This window comes from Sapajus apella, unplaced genomic scaffold (assembly GCF_009761245.1).
Source record: "Sapajus apella isolate SASKATOON/1434 unplaced genomic scaffold, GSC_monkey_1.0 scaffold56, whole genome shotgun sequence".
Taxonomy (NCBI): domain Eukaryota; kingdom Metazoa; phylum Chordata; class Mammalia; order Primates; family Cebidae; genus Sapajus; species Sapajus apella.
Genome location: NW_022436996.1, coordinates 2394181 through 2410380, shown reverse-complemented (window position 1 = coordinate 2410380; position 16200 = coordinate 2394181). Strand labels below are relative to the sequence as shown.

Genomic DNA, 16200 nt, shown 5'->3' with positions numbered 1-16200 from the left:
GACTGGGCTAAGAGATGCTCAGGCTGTCTGGTTAAACATTATTGCTGGTGTGTCTGTGAGGCGTTTGCAGATGAGCTGAGCATTTGCATCAGTGGACTGAGTAAAGTCAGTTCCATGTGTGCAGCGCACAGTCTCAGTCTGTGGCGCGTGCTTCCGCTCTGCCTCTGCCTGACTGCTGAGCTGGGACATTGGTTTTCTTTAGATACACAGAAAGGAAGGTGCACCCATAAAAATAGAAATCATTTTAAAATTACAAAATTGTTGCATACAACTTTATGCCATTAGAACTGAAAATATAATTGAAATTACTTCCTGTAAAAATAGCAAACATGGAAAGAAACTTAAAGTATGAAATGACTGAAAAAAAATTATATGAGCCTCTCAATTTTTACTGAAAATATATTAAATAAAATTTAACAGCCATTCTTAATAATGACAGCAAATTAGAACTAGAATGAAATTTCCTTGTCCCATAAAAACCATGTGTCAAATACTAAAAACATATTGTTTTAGAGAGTAAAACTGTAACAAAAACTAGGTTACTTACTGTCACACTTGAGCCAATCCTTGCCAATAAGACATGAAAATAAAATACATATGCGTGCATGTATATGTATATAAATATATATTATGTATATTATATAAATTCATATATTTATATTAAATTTTACATTTATATTTATGTTAAAATAAGCCAAACAAGGAATGTAGCAGACACTGATAGGAAAAATTTTTTTCTGATGGAAAAGGCTTGAATAAAATGGTAGACATTTTACATTAGATCTGAGTAAAAATGTCCACTTACCTTCTATAAATTTAATGTTGTTTCTAACTCCCAAAGGAGGAGGATGGGCCATGCATTTGGGATTTGGCAGGTGAACTCTAAAGTTGATCTAAAGAAGTATGAAGAGCTAATCATTTTTTGAAAAGAAAGATTGATGAGCTAGAACAGTCTTGTTAGAGATCAAAATATGTACATTTGTCAGCTAAGACTGTTGGGGAATCACAGACAAACGATGAAGCAGTAGAAAGCCGTACATCTCAGCATACAGGAAATTTCAGTGTACTAAAGAAGATATTTCAGGCCGGGCACAGTGGCTTACGCCTGTAGTCCCAGCAGTTTGGGAGGCTGAGGTGGGCAGATCACCTGAGGTCAGGAGTTCAAGACCAGCCTAACCAACATAGGGAAACCCTGTCTCTACTAAAAGTACAAAAAATTAGCTGGGCGTGGTGGTGTGCACCTGTAATCCCAGCTACTCGGGAGGATGAGGCAGGAGAATTGCTTCAACCCAGGAGGTGGAGGTTGCAGTGAGCCAAGATCGCGCCATTGCACTCCAGCCCAGGCAACAAGAGCAAAACTCCATCTCAACAAAAAGAAAAGAAAGAAAGAAAGAAAAGAAGATGTTTCAGACCAGTAGACAACATATTTGAGAAAAATCAATTCGGAAATTGAATCTATTCATGTGGAGGGTGATTAAAGAACATTGCTTTATACCTTACTGCCAAAAACATTCCACACGGATTACATTCTTAAATCCATTTTAATGGATACATGAATTATTAGAGTCAGATAGCTTCCCGGGTGCCTGCTCTCTGCCTGCACTTTGTCAGTCAGGGGAGATAATAAGGGAACAGACAAACACCACAATCCTACCGGAACGTGTGCGCTTCAGAGAGCTAGAGAGGCGCCCGGATCTCAGATTCAGCTCTGCTGCTCACGGTGGTTTGTGCAACCGCCACACTGGCTTTTACAACGTTCTGAAATGAAGGGTGGGCTGTAGAAAAACATTGCAAGAACACACTAGGTGGTCACTGGTCCTGGTCACACTAGGTGGTCATTTGTCCTGGCTGACAAGGCAAAATGATCTTTATTTAAATGTTTAGTACAAATGGAGTATTTGCTCATATGTATTATACATTATATATTAATGTGTAGGGGATGCATCCATTTTATTGTTCTTTTTTAAAGATGTAGTCGTATGAGTAGAATAAATATTTTACAGCTCAAAACTGGAACAGTTAATAATAAATGTGAGACAAACAGTACGACCCCGAACCCCATCTTAGTAAAGAAAGTCATCGTCCTCCTCAGAGATGCTTTTAGAAAAGACTCTTAACTTTTATCTAGTATAATAGTATACTTTTATCGTTTGTCTGGTTTAATCTGAGAGTAACGTGAAAAGGTCATTTTTTTCCAACAATAGAAACAGAATTTTATTATTTTCACCAAGAAACAAACATGTTTCAGAAAAAAAAAATTGAACTGCTTTCGTAAAAGTACCTATAAAAATTTTAACATAAGTAAAATGAGGCTTCTTAAGCTTCCAGAAATCACAGATTATGATATTTAAAATAAAAATATAACTGCTGGTTTCAGGTTCTCAGCTCAGTCTTCATTTTCTCATTACATCTGTCCTTTATGTTTCCAGAAGTTCTTCAGAACTAAAAATGTGTACTAAATAAAGACCAGCTTCAGATTCCTCAGTGTCTATAGGTTTCCTACTAATACGTCCATTAAAAATAAATTCCAAAGCCAGAATGAACAGTGACTTTATCAAGGCCCCTCTTGAGAGACTAGCTTTGTAATGTAGTTAGTGAAATTCCAGAAATGCCAGGTTTTTCTATGTAGTCTGGGAAGCCACCCACGTGTGTGTTCACTTGCATTCACCTCATCACCCACCCCATACTTAAATGTGTATGGAATTCTGATGTTTGAATTTTAGAAATTGGAAATTTTACAAAGCAAAATGTGTGGCAGTTCACATGGTCGGCTGTGGCAAACTCTTAATGATCTGGGGACAAGAGTTTTGAAGCGGGAACAACGTGAAAACACCAGCCGCATTTCTAAGCGGCATCTCCATTCTCACTATTACTGAATGTGAAAATACTGCAAATGCATTTTATTTTTAATCTAAAGAAAATGAAATCCCAAATTACAAAGCGAAATAAGTCACGTGATGCACTCCACAATGAAGGGTGCATCAGCCTCGGCCCCCCTGACTGCCGGTGAGTAACTGATTCTCCACTCCCACCCACCAGCCCACCTCAATTCCGAATTCCAGGGCGTTGCAGACTTCTAGAGGCTGCTGAACTATAAGAGACATTTGTGGCTTCAACAAAGTCATTGCCAACTTTTAAAACTTTTTGTCTTACTAAGAGGATAAAACAAAACACCATGTACCACGAGAATCATTTCATAAAAGAAATACCATTTTAACACCAGAAAAGGAAAAAGAACCTGACCACACATTAAAGGAGATTCCTTTCACACTGCAGACATTTGGCCTTATAAATACTTCACTCCATTGAATTTATTCTTTCTTTCTTGGCTGGCAGATAGGTGAAGACTTGTTTGCCACACTTGGAAACCATTGGTTTCGAGAAAAGATAAGTTGGCTTTAGGGTGTGTGTTCTAATCAATAGAAAAGAAGGCAAGGAGGGAGAATCGTCTGATATTTTTAGACATAACTGATCAGGAAGTATTTGTATCTTTTCTGTGTTTTAGGATCCCACCAAGAGGGATATGTTTTTAATGCTCAAGATTAGATAACCCAAGCCATTCTGTTTTTCTAAATTAACCATTTTGCTTGTAGAACTTCAGTCCCACGTCTTTACTTCTCTAATACAGGAGAGTTAGCAACGTCTTTTCTTTAGTTTTCATGCACCTTTTGGGTGTTGATGAGTGAAACACAGGCCCGCTTTCCGTGAAGAGGAGTGCTTACACACACTGCGGGTTTCTCTTCACAAGGCTGTGTTGCTCTAAGATGTCACTGACACATTCCTAACAAAACCGAACCACAGCAGTGGTGTCGTGCTGCAGTGTAGCTCCTTTAGGCTATATTGAAGTCTCGTGGTAAGAACTGAAAGGGTCAAATGCTCAGTTTTGTACCCATAGGTAAGTGTCAGAGAATAAAAATTCAGTCAGAAATGCCTTTGTCAGAGAGGGTGTTTGAGTTGTCTGGGGATGATACAGTAGTCCTCTTACACTTCTTCACTCAGGTTTTGAGGAACGCAGATGAAAGGGGCCTGAAAAGGTCACGCAAGCTGCCCTGCCGATACCTAGCACCAGTGTGTACAGAAAGTCCACAGTGTTGCCCAGAACGCAGCGGCTGGGCCGGCCTGCCTTTGATCCTTATCTGGAAATTCTGCTAGCACATGTCATATGATTGAGCTAGGGTCTTTTATTGCTGCAATTAAAACTGCTCAAGTGCATTATAGTATCTCCACCCCAGCTAAAAGTCCTGGACATTGTTTAGAAAGTGGGGTGAGTGATTTGTCAGAGGCAGCGGCTTGAGGGGCTGCCGGCTCCCACACCCTCCAGCATGAGATTTCTCGGACTTTTTTCATTTCCATCTCACCAAACAGCATAATGGTCTTAAAGTTTGCTTAGTCGTTTGACTTCCTTTATCACATAGAGATGGCAAACATTCTGTTGCTAACTTGAAGTGGCTCCAAGCAGCAGGACTGGAAGGATATTAAACCAGTAAAAGCTTATCAACTGATTCATTGATATGCTGTAAATTCCAGGCTTTTCATTTTGCTTTTGAGGGCGGCCATAAGTCAACACATTAGTAAGCAATTTGCTGACATCAAGATGGATCACTTAGAAAGCCCTCCTGGGTAGACAGAGTTCACCTGGGCTTTTGTTAGTGTATTTTTAAAAATGTTTAGCTGGCTCGTTACTTGTAAATGACCAGTAATTGTTTTACATATCAGTAACTCTAAATCTTAGTTACTTATCAAGTATTTGAAATATGAGGCTTAAAAGGAAAAATACATTAAGACGTTGCTTCTTCGTAAAATTGAAAATGTTTAAGTATTTTCTCTGTTTCTGTAGAATTCATAATATTAACCATTAGTTTAAAAACGAGAAGTCAGTTGTCATTTCTTTTTTTGACAGTTCTTGCCCTTTCAGTTACGGAGGTCATCTGACCATATAAAAAGTGAGGGCGTGAAGAAAGGGTTAAAGAACACTGCACACAGACTAATCGACAGTGAAAAATATTTAACAGTAGCTACCTGCAGGATATTACTTTGAATTAACTACAATTATTAGTCAGTAAATAAACATTGATTTGACTTTTAAAAGGACCAGTCTTGCTAACTTTTGAATACTCAAAGCTGTAAGAATATTCATCCCAGTTCACTTTTTAAAATTTGTCATAAATGTCTGTGGAAGGACTTTCACTATATTTATTAATAGGCTCCTGTCAATGTTATGATTACAAGCTAAAGGTTGATGCTTTATTGAATTTTGACACTGGAAGTTACTTCAAAATGATTTTAAGTAGGCAGTGTTCTTTCTCAGTCCCCCCAAAAAAGGATTTCTGCTGCACTCCTTTGGAAAATGTACATTTGAGACATATATTTGGCCTCATTTCTAATCGATTGCAAACCTAAAGTCAAAATTTCTTGAATGCTAAAGGCCTTACCAAGATGAATTGGTGCTTCCCTGAATCGAAGGTACTCATTCAAGGAGATAAGCAATGCACACAGGAAAAAGCTAACATTGGGCAGCTGACGTGTGGAATGAAAGGGGCAGCAGTGCCCTGTGAGAGTTCAGAAGAGAGAGGTCACCTCCAGCCCAGGTACACGGGACACATGTATCCCACTAGTCATTCATGTGCAGTCAAGGAAACAGAAAAATTTAACAGTGATTCACTGAAATGAGTCAACAAGTTTGGCCTGACCATAAGATTCACACAGGACAGAGGCTGTGAGAGGCTGCGGGTGGAGCCGGGCTCCAGGGACTTGCACCTGCCAGTCTTCCCACCCTGCGTCCTCTGCCTCTGTGTCCCCACCCCACCCCACTGGCTGCATCTGCCCAGAGCCTCTCCTAGTTGATTTCCCAAGAAGCCTGGCGATCCACCCTCCCTCCTCACCCTGCGTCTCCCTGCGTCCTGTGCCACAGCAGCCCGCATTCCTTCCTCGGTGGGGTTTTTCCTGCTCTATCGGGAGCTCTTTGTTAAAGGCACCAGTGTTTGTCATCCAGACCTTTGGGCTAGCACAGTGCCTGTTCTAAGGCAGCTCAGCAATTTCCCAACTCTTTTCACCCCAGCCCCTTTAGAAATTGTTGTCATTCACCATGCGGATTCTGTAAGTGGTAAATTTAAGTTAAAATTATTTACTTTAGATTGATAAAATGCATGTTAATAGTCTTTACACACCATTACATATAAAGGGAATTGTTTTTCTCATTGAAGACATGCTATAATTTCTCTCAAGGAAGAAAAAAGTAATGAATTGTTAAGTGTAAAAATGATATTTGGTTATGCAGGGTGAACGGATATTAAAATATAAATGAGACCTAACTGCATTCAAAGTCAATGTGAACTGCCTCCACGGACCCACACTTGGAGTTGTGCTCTCTGCAAGACTTCATTGTAAAGGGGGCGCTGACCAGTATCTCTGGGCAGACGCAGGTGCGAGGACCCAGGTGTGAGCACCCAACCCGCACGCCTGTCCAGGTGCATGTGGAGGCCGCTCAGGTGTTTCCTGCCTGCTGTGGCGCACCCTTCCTGCATGGAGCTGGGGAGAGACAATAAGTAAAATATTTTGTTAAAAATTTCAAGAAGGAGTAAGTTCCAGGAAGAGATAGAGAGGGCCGATACAGTCGTTCATGCCTGTAATCCCAGCACTTTGGGAGGTCAAGGTGGGCGGATCACCTGAGGTTGGGAGTTCAAGACCAGCCTGGCCAACATGGAGAAACACCATCACTACTAAAAATACAAAATTAGCTGGGTGTGGTGGTGCATGCCTGTAATCCCAGCTACTTGGGAGGCTGAGGCAGGAAAATCACTTGAACCCAGGAGGCAGAGGTTGCAGTGAGCCGAGATCATGCCATTGCACTCCAGCCTGGGCTGCAGAAGTAAAACTCTGTCTCAAAAAAAGAAAAGAAAAATACAAAGAGAGGAACGGGAGTGAAGTGGAGGGTGAAATGTTTTAAATAAGGTGGAGATGTTTGAGGAGATGCACCCTGAACCTGAATGGAGGGTCTGTGCCATTCCCTGGAACCTCTGTCCAGGCAGAGGGCAGTGCAGCTTGGTGTGTGGGAGGGGCAGGCTGGCAGGATGTGAGCTATTGGGCACAGGTGACCCCTCCAGGACCCAGACCCCTGTGAGGCCCTGAGCTGGGTGTTGAGCAGAGAGGCCATTTTCAAGAGGGAGGCCCATGGCCACGTGAAAAGTGGAAACTGCCCTCAGAGCCCTGGGGGGTGCGAGATCAGCCCCTGGGATGAGACCAAAGAGGGTGAAGAGGGTGGGGCTGGGGACTCCCAGGGAGAAGGGGCCGTGACTCGGCCCCTCTAGCACAGGGGGCTCCCTAGGAGCCTCCACAGGGTGTGCCCATGGAAGGGAGGCCCAAAATAACCAGATGAGACATGCAGTTGGGGCTGCAGCACGCGGGGCTTGGAGACCCTTCCGGGTGACAGGAAAGCAGGCAGTCACGGCCCAGGGCCATGCAAATGAAAACACAGATCCCCGTTTAAAAGAAAGCAAGCGTGGGAAAGTGCCATGGAAGTAGTGAACATGGAAAGATGTACTTCTGTGGCCTCTCCAGTGCGCGTGTGGTGCTTTTTATCTGCTGTTTACTTAATGTTATTCTAAGTAAAGACATATTTAAATTTTTAATGATTTTCACAATGCATCTTTATACCAGGATATCAGTTTTAAGTGTAAATATAAGAGCATTTAATTCATACCTGGGATCACCAAAAGTGCACAGTTCGTATTTCCAGCCTCCTTTCATTTCATTCTTACTGGAAGAGCTGGATGCTAAGCACGCTGGCTCCGCTGTTTTCACTTTGCCTCTTGATACACACACATTCTACCCGGCCCTGCCTTCAGCTCACTGAGGAGTCAGGTCTGCAAGCGGGCCCTGCATCTCGCAGCCTCTGGGAAAGTGGTTCCAGGGAAGTGACTTGCCTAGGAAGGGGTGTGGCACAGGGTTCCATGTTGTCAGAGTTCGAAGGGAAAAGAGAACACGTGGGACAGAGACAAAGACTTAAAGCAGCGAAGGCTAAGAATTTCCAGACCTGAAGAAGATACAACCCGCAGGTTTACGAAGCCCAAGGACCCCAATATGCCTTTGTTTAAGCGTCGAGTGAACCTCAGAACATGAGGCACTGAGTCATCGCGGAAGGGGCCAGGAGCAAGGATAGACTACGGCAGAAGAGCCATCCTGGGACCATGCAGATTTCCCGGTGGGAACAGCAGAAGGCAGGATGACATCCTCCATGTCAGCCGAGGCTTCTATATGAACCAAATGAAAAGAACATTCAAGAACAGAGGCCAAAGAAAACCAGTCCGACAAAATAGTGTGCCTCTAGAAGGCCTTCAGTAAAGGAAGTTCTAAAGGCTGCACTGCATGAAGAAGGAAAATGGCCCCGGATGGGAATCTGAGATGTCAGTGGAAAAATGTGAGTGAATCTAATAGACACTGACTTCACCAAACAAGAATAATGATGTCTCACATGTTGAAAAAGAGAGCGCTGATGACAAAAATAACATAAAGCAGGAGAGGAAAATTAAGAAGTACGCTAAGATCCTTGTGTTGGTTCAAGGGATAAAAATTCCAATTTAGACCTTAACAGTGTTAACCCTCGAAGTAGTAAAGAGGATGAATGGAAAATTTTAATTGGAAAGAAGAGCAGAAATTAAGCCAATGGCAGGGCAGATGGAGGACACAGAGCAGGATGGTGCACAGTAACGGAACAAAGCGGAGCGAGTGCTCCTGCAGTCAGTCACGTACATGTTACTCAGAAGAGATGCCCGAACACGTAAGAATAGTGTACACATAACATATTATACATACTATAATATGCACAAAAAGTAAACTCCTTACAGAAGAAAGCTGATGTACTGATACCTTACAAAAGAGATTTTAAAGCAAAGGCATTATTAGAGATAAGGGTGTAGAACACCACACCCAGAAACTATAGCACATATATTCTTTCAAAGTACAAATACATCATTACAAAAATCGACCATTTCATCACAGGTTAAAACATTTATGTTTTATAATGTCAGCTTTTATACTCGGGGTGCCTGTGCAAGTTTGCTACTAGGTGTATTGCAGGACACTGACGTTTGGGGTACAGATGATCCTGTCACCTAGGTCATGAGCACAGTACCCAAAAGTTAGTTTTTCAGCCCCAGTGTCCCCCACCAGTCATCCCAGTATCTCGTGTTAGCGTCTTCATGTCCATCTACCTTCAGAAACTTAAATCGTGTTGAGTATGTTCCCTGACCACAGTGCAGCTGAGGCTAGAAAAACAATTTTTTAAAAACTAGAAATATTTCCCATGTTTGAAAATTAATAAACAGTTCTAAATAACCCATTAACCAAAGACAAAATTAAATGGAAATTAGAAAAAAACTTAGAATTAATAGCGAAAGTACATATAAAAACTTGTGGAATGTGAGCAAAGGAATATTTGCACCTGCCATGCTAGGTTTTCTCTACAGGATCAAACATATGAGTATGGAATTCCTTTGTGATTCTTCTTATATTCACATATCCTAAGCAGTTATTTTCTTTCTTGCTATATTACCAGTTACCATTAAGACTGGGGCAGTAAGTGTGAGGGGCCACCCTCACTGAGATTTATTTGGTATATATGCAAAATTGACAAGTCTGTTTTTTTCAGTAAGTGCCTACTGTGGTCAGTGCATGTACTGAGCTCTCGAGAGGGTTTAAAGGTGGGACATAATGACAGATGCAAAACCCTTTAGAAACACTGGATGGTGCGGGGCCGATGGCTCACACCTGTAATCCCAGCACTTTGGGAGGCAGAGGTGGGCAGATCATGTGGTCAGGAGTTCGAAACCAGCCTGACCAACATGGTAAAACCCCGTCTCTACTAAAAATACAAAAATTTGCCAGGCATTGGTGGCACACACCTGTAATCCTACTCAGGAGGTAGAGGCAGGAGAATCGCTTGAACCCGGGAGGCAGAGGTTGCAGTGAGCCGAGATGGCACCATTGCACTCCAGCCTGGGTGACAGAGCGAGACTCTAGCTCAAAAAAAAAAAAACAAACAAAATAAAACACTGGACGGTATTATCAGTGTTAAGCACACACTCCCAGCCCCAGGAACTGACATTCTGATGAAGGAGATAGGACTTGTATGCCATAATGACTAAGGCAGGAGGTGGCCTGTAGGTGACATCAGAATTGGACCTCAGGGTCTCTGTCATCAACAGGGCCACTTACGAGTCACCCAACAGCTGTTCAGAGCGTATGAGCTCTATTTCTATCTCAAGTGTTTGAAGGAAAATGTACTTTAAAAAGTCCTAATGATGCTGTCTTTGGAAGTTTATCTTGAGCCACCAGTAACTCATTCATAGAACATCAGGACAGTTGGGACTCTTCCAGGTGTCTTGTAGCGAGAGATACACTCACGTGTAACAGATCATATGCACACACAGGTGATACTGTAACACAAATGCATATAAATACACACATGTATTTATATGTGGCTTGCACACTTATTCTGTTCCTCTCTCAAGTGGCTTCTGAAAGCTTGCTCACAGTGATACCCACTGCTTGGAGCTGGGAGGTGATACCTCCAGGAATGATAACTAATGCTGTGTTAAATAACTTTGCATGTTTAAAAAAATGTCATGGGTAACTTCTCTGACTGTCGTTCTTAAATCTGATTGGGCCTCAGAATCACCTGGAGGGCTTGTAAAACACAGATTGCAGGCATCCCCCCGGACTGTGGCTTCCGCAGGCCTGGGGCGAGGCCTGAAGCTCTGCTTTTCTCACAAATTCCCAGGAGCTGAGGCTGCGGGTCTGGGCCCCCATTTGAGAATAAACAGCTGGATCATATTGATCATTTCATTCAATCGATCGGCCATTCCAAATAGTATTTTTATATTCAAAACTAATCTCAGAACATACCTCATAACTTGAAACACTTCATAAGGTGTGGACTAGAATGTGACCTTTTCCTAAGGTATAATTTTGGAGGAAGAAAAGAGCTTGCTTTTCAGGCAGAATGTGGAAAGTATCTCACACTTAAAAAAAAAAAAAAAAAAAACAATTTATAGAAAACCTGAATTATAAAGTATCAATTGGAGGTAACTGTATGTTTCCAAGTAATTTTTCCTTTTATGAAATATAGAGAAATCTTCTACTTTCAATAATTTATTTAGATATTATTAGATATTTGCAAGGCCAAGGAACAAAGAAAATTAAAATTAAAGCCTTAGGAAACATTACCAATTGAAGACCATAAATTCAGATACAGCTGCTTGGCAATTATAATTACATTCAGAGTGAAAGAGAATTTGACTCATAAATAGAAAAGCAGCTTCCACCAGGCTTCCAAGTACGGCTAATCCCAAAACACAGGTGCCTGGAAGATCCTCAGCCACCCACTTCATTCAAACCCCAACCCTTGTGGACCGCCTGCTGTGTTCACAGAATGTTCTTTACTGAAAAACGACCTCTCATCCTTGAAGCCAATACTCATTCTTCTAACATCCCTGGGACAAAGGCAGTTCAGTCTCCACAGCACTCAACCCCGCGCTGCCTCAGGATCTTTCTGCAGAAAGGAGAGAATTGGAAGAGAACTCTGTGTCCTCGAAGGTACGTTCTGAAGCCTGGTGACTTAAATACACACGACATTCTGCCAGGTGGCTCCACATTAATAAAAGAAAAAGTGAACATCAGATCTCCAGTAGACTAGAATGCTTGAAACCTGAGCAGTCAGGTACCGTCCAAAATGCATTTTCTCCATCACACATCTAAATGTGCGAGATCCGCCCCCTCCCCAGGCCTTGTTCATTTCATCCTTCTCCTTTGTGCTTCAATCCCAATTCCATGAAGCAGATGTAATGGCTAAGTCAGGACACTTAGTGACTGAAAGTCGGAGCTTCGGTCTCATATGGCAGTTCAGGTGTCCTGGCTTGCAGGCAACATGCCAGCCTTGGGGCTCAGGAACTGTCTCCCTCTGTCCAGGCCACCTCCTGCGCCTGGAGGGCACCCAGAAGACACACGAGCCATGTCCATCTGGAAGAACTGGTTCACGTGGCCCCACCTGGGCACGGGGGAATGGGAGATGCCATCTCTGGATGAGCCACAGCTCTGCACTTGAAAGGACAGGCAAGCGGGCAGGAAGCGCGGCTCAGAGCCGCCACAGTCACAGCCTTTACACAACTTATTCTCCCTCACTTTACCTCCGTCTTCACATTTCCTAAGAAGGAGCTGCTGGGGTGGCCCTGAAGGAGCTACCTCTCTGTGCCTCAGGTGACGCTGGTGGCCGCCCTGTAATGACTCAGACCTTTAGAGTGTATGACCGCTTGAGCCCGGGAGGCCGAGGCTGAGTGAGCGCTGATGGCATCACTGCACTCCAGTCTGGATGACAGAGCGAGATGCCGTCCCCATAAAACAAAGCAAAAAATGCCAAAAACCCGAAAGACTGTATTCAATTAATAAACGTTGATAATATTTTGGATATGTTGGGTCAAATAAAATATTAATTTCACCTTTTAGAAAACTTCATGTAACTCCCAGAAATTTTTACATTACTTATGTAGCCCACAGTATGTTTCTGTTGGACAGAGCCCATCCTGCAAAATTGGAATTTTTCTCTCAACTTTTCATTTCAAATGTACTCCTGCTAATGTTTGAGGCTCACAACAAGTAAACAGCCAGGGAGGGAAACAAATACACGCTTTTCCCCTACCCTCCTAAATTCTTCAGCTTAACGAGAGAAAATTACACAGATTTACTTAGTAAGTCCCGTGTGACACGGAAGCCTTCCTAAGGCAGCAGAGCCCTGAAGAGACAGTGAGGCCCGAGCACTTTCTACACTAGGTTGAATGAAGAAGGGGAGGCTGTGGGTAGGCATGACGGGACAAGGGGAGTGAGGCCTGAGCGCTTCCTACTCCAGGTTGGATGAAGATGGAAGTCATGGGGAGCAGGCGAGGAGGGTCGGGGGTTGGTGGGGAACCGCAGCAAGGCGTGTGCACGTAGCCGCCTCCTGGCTGCCTCCGTCTTCAGAGATGAGGGCGCCTCTCAAAGGAGAGTCCTGTGACCCACTTTGGGGATGGGAGAGAGGTCCCTCCTGCGGCTGTCATTTCTCAAATTCCTTCGGGAAGGAATGTTTTTTCCTTAAAATACTCAGTATGCCAAGGTGCCACATTTTGGGGTAGTGCATTCCAAACTCCATCAGATCGGGGTTCTTGTAGTAATCTGTCCAGATAGATGATCTGGATTTATAGTGAAGTAAAATAACAACATGTCTATTTCCCTAAAAAGTATTATCCAAAGACACAGATGAGGAAGGTTAGCAAAACAGATGGTCAGGCTCAAGAACGCCAAGCTTGGATGTGAGCTCACCCCTCTCCCTCTGCCCTCAGTTCACAGAAATCAGTCACCGCATCCTGTGCTCATACAACACCAACATCGAAGAGCTCTTTGCAGAAATCGATCACTGCTTGGCGGTAAATCGAAGTGTTCTTCAGCAGTTGGAAGAAAAATGTAGCCATGAGATCACAGAAGAGGAATGGGAAAAAATCCACAAACAGGTAGGCTTGGGCTGGCAGCCCGGCCAACCAGCCGACTCAGCTGCAGCCCCAGAGTCTGTGGGGAGCTGCATGTCAGGGGAGGGCAAGGACTCATTTTGGGGAGCCCAAGAGTGTCAGGCCCGGGGTAGCCTCTGCCCTGGCTGCACCTGCCTGCACCTGTGGCAGGACCTTCGTCATGGGCTTTAGGGTGATGGCCAAGGTCCCTTCGGTTTGAAATTCTGGAAGTTCTTGTTGGATGATGCTGTTTTGTGAACTGTGAAAACACCAAAGGGAACAGATCGCCTTCCCAAAGGTTTCCGGAAAGTTCCAGCCAAAAACGACCTTGAGATGACCCAAAAGCCAAGGTGGGGAAAGCTTACTTTAAAAGTTATAAAATTAGGAAATTTGGAAAAGTTCAGTAATTAGTCAAGTGTTTTGAAAAACAGTCCTCGATTACTTAATTAAAAGGAACTATATATTATCAATGTTCAGCATTTTAGGAAGTATTTTTGTTTTAAAATTGCATATCACAGGTGGGTTACTATTATCTCACTCCACGGCTCCCAGGAGTAACAGAGTGTATTACAAAATTCATGTGATTAACACGGAATCAAACTTCTGCATGTTTAGAAGACACACGTCTTGGGACACATGGTTCTCATTTCAGTTTGAGTAACTTTCTGCTAAACTTTGAGCTAAACTAACCTGCGTGGCCGCCTCCTGTCCCGTGTGCTGCAGGCTCTGCGCCGGGAGGCCCGCGACTGCTCCATCTGCCTGGCCCCTCTGTCCCCTGCCAGCAGTCAGCGCGTGGGCACAGGCCAGCGTTCCCGAGAGACAGCCCTCCTGTCCTGCTCACACGTGTTCCACCACGCCTGTCTGCTCGCGTTAGAGGAGTTCTCCGTGGGAGATGGGCCTCCTTTCCATGCCTGTCCTCTCTGCCGCTCCTGCTACCAGAAGAAAATTCTTGAATGTTGAATTCATATTCAGGGAAAGTAAGAGAATTCTGAGGAAAAAAGTTTACCACAATTTTGGATGAACTGCATGGGTTCTGTTTTAAGTACTACGATGTAATCTGTTCCCCAGAGAAATAAGCTATTGGTAGTTGTAGGAAATCTAAGTATATTTTAAAAGCTGACAGTCCTTCTAATTTTAGTCTTTTGTCTCTAAAAAGTAAATTTCAAATTCATGAGTTTAGTCACTTGAAATAAATGGATGGCACGAAAAATGGGCTTGCTTACTTTTAAGAATGGAGGTTAGGATATAACTAGTGTCTGACAAGCTAGGAAACTAAACATGTGTCTTAAGTTCTGTTAATATTTTAAGTATCTTAAAGCCTTTGCCATTCCTAATATTTGTTTTGTAATAATTGCTATATTTGTGTAGTAAAATATAAAAATATTCAGTGGCATTCAACATCAAAAAACAGAAATTTTAATGTCTTAGAGCAATAAAGACTGCTTTAGTTCATACATTTTAAAACAGTGAAGCTTTTTGGCTAAGAGTTGTTTTTGTCACTGGTTTACAATTACTGGGAGCTTGGTTATTTACAGTAACCAATTACAGTCTCATCAGTTAGGTTGCCCCTAGCCGAATAACAGATAAAACCCCAAATCTCAGTGGCTCGCCGAAGACAAATGTGATTTCTGAGGTGTCCACCCCATGTCAACCACGGGGTGAGGCTGAAGGTCTGCCATGGTGACCGTGGCTCCTTTTGTCTTGTGACATGAAGGCTCCTTTGCCCCAGAGTCCCCTAGTGAATCCTCTCACGGTCGGTGGAGGAGGAGGAGGGGGATTTTCCAGGCCATTCTTGGAAGTGGCGCACATCGCTCCAACCACAGGTAACTACGAGGGGAAGGAAACAGCAGGGTGAGCCCCAGAGGAAAAAGCCAGCCAGGTGCACACACGGCACAGGCTCAGAAGAACCCGCCATCTAATGTGTGAAGAAACAGGAAAATTTCCATCACCTCATCACTTAGAAAAAGTACTCTGATATGTTTTGTGATTTACACATAAAACTACATAGGCATGTACAATTTATGAGTAAATATGCATATATTGGGATGCGCTCTAACATTTTTTTATTGCACATCACTGCTTTATTATACTGATCTGCAGAAAGGATTTAGTACAGTTATGCTCAAAGGAACACCAGACCCATGCGGCAGAGCCAAGCAACTAGAACGTGATTCAGAAATCAGTGCGACACTTGGACAGGACCAAGAGGCATTTCACTGCCACAAAACAAGGTGTGGGGGGACTCGGAAACACACAGCAGGAAGCACTCCTGCCCCTCAGAGGTCAAGGAGCTGATCCCATATTGGTATGAGGAATGGCTTATTTTCTGATGACCATATGTGGTACTATTTCAACCGCCACAAGAAACCCCAAAAGGATTATTGTTTTGCATTATTTATATATACTATACTTTCTTTTTTTATATAAAAGTAAACGTAACACCTAAACTAAATTCAGGATTCATCGCAACCCTCTGGAGCCAGCTTCCCTGGGGTCAGGGAGGAGACAGCTGTCACAGCACCATGCAGGTTACATTCATCTGCCGCTGGAATGACTAGAGCCCCCAGGCAGTGGCCTGACTGCCAACGAGCAGAGCACTGGCTCCTGGGGGCAGGCAGGCCCTCTTGCTTCTCTTCATTGGTCACGACTTAGTGTGTTCCTCCCTTCAAGT

General features: G+C 43.3%; 1 protein-coding gene across 4 annotated transcripts in view; it reads left to right on the top strand.

The window, feature by feature from the left end:
* The window catches only part of RNF32 (ring finger protein 32), a 41439-nt gene extending 26299 nt beyond the window's left edge, over positions 1-15140 (top strand). For 3 of the 4 annotated variants that reach the window (XM_032244897.1, XM_032244895.1, XM_032244896.1), the window contains 2 exons: positions 13368-13535; positions 14253-15140. In XM_032244897.1, the coding sequence (XP_032100788.1) occupies positions 13368-13535; positions 14253-14489 (405 nt within the window). In that variant the 3' untranslated portion in view covers positions 14490-15140. Of the gene's footprint in view, positions 1-13367; positions 13536-14115 lie in introns of all 4 variants that reach the window. The other variant, XM_032244900.1, reaches the window with a different exon arrangement.
* Positions 15141-16200: the final 1060 nt, after the last annotated feature.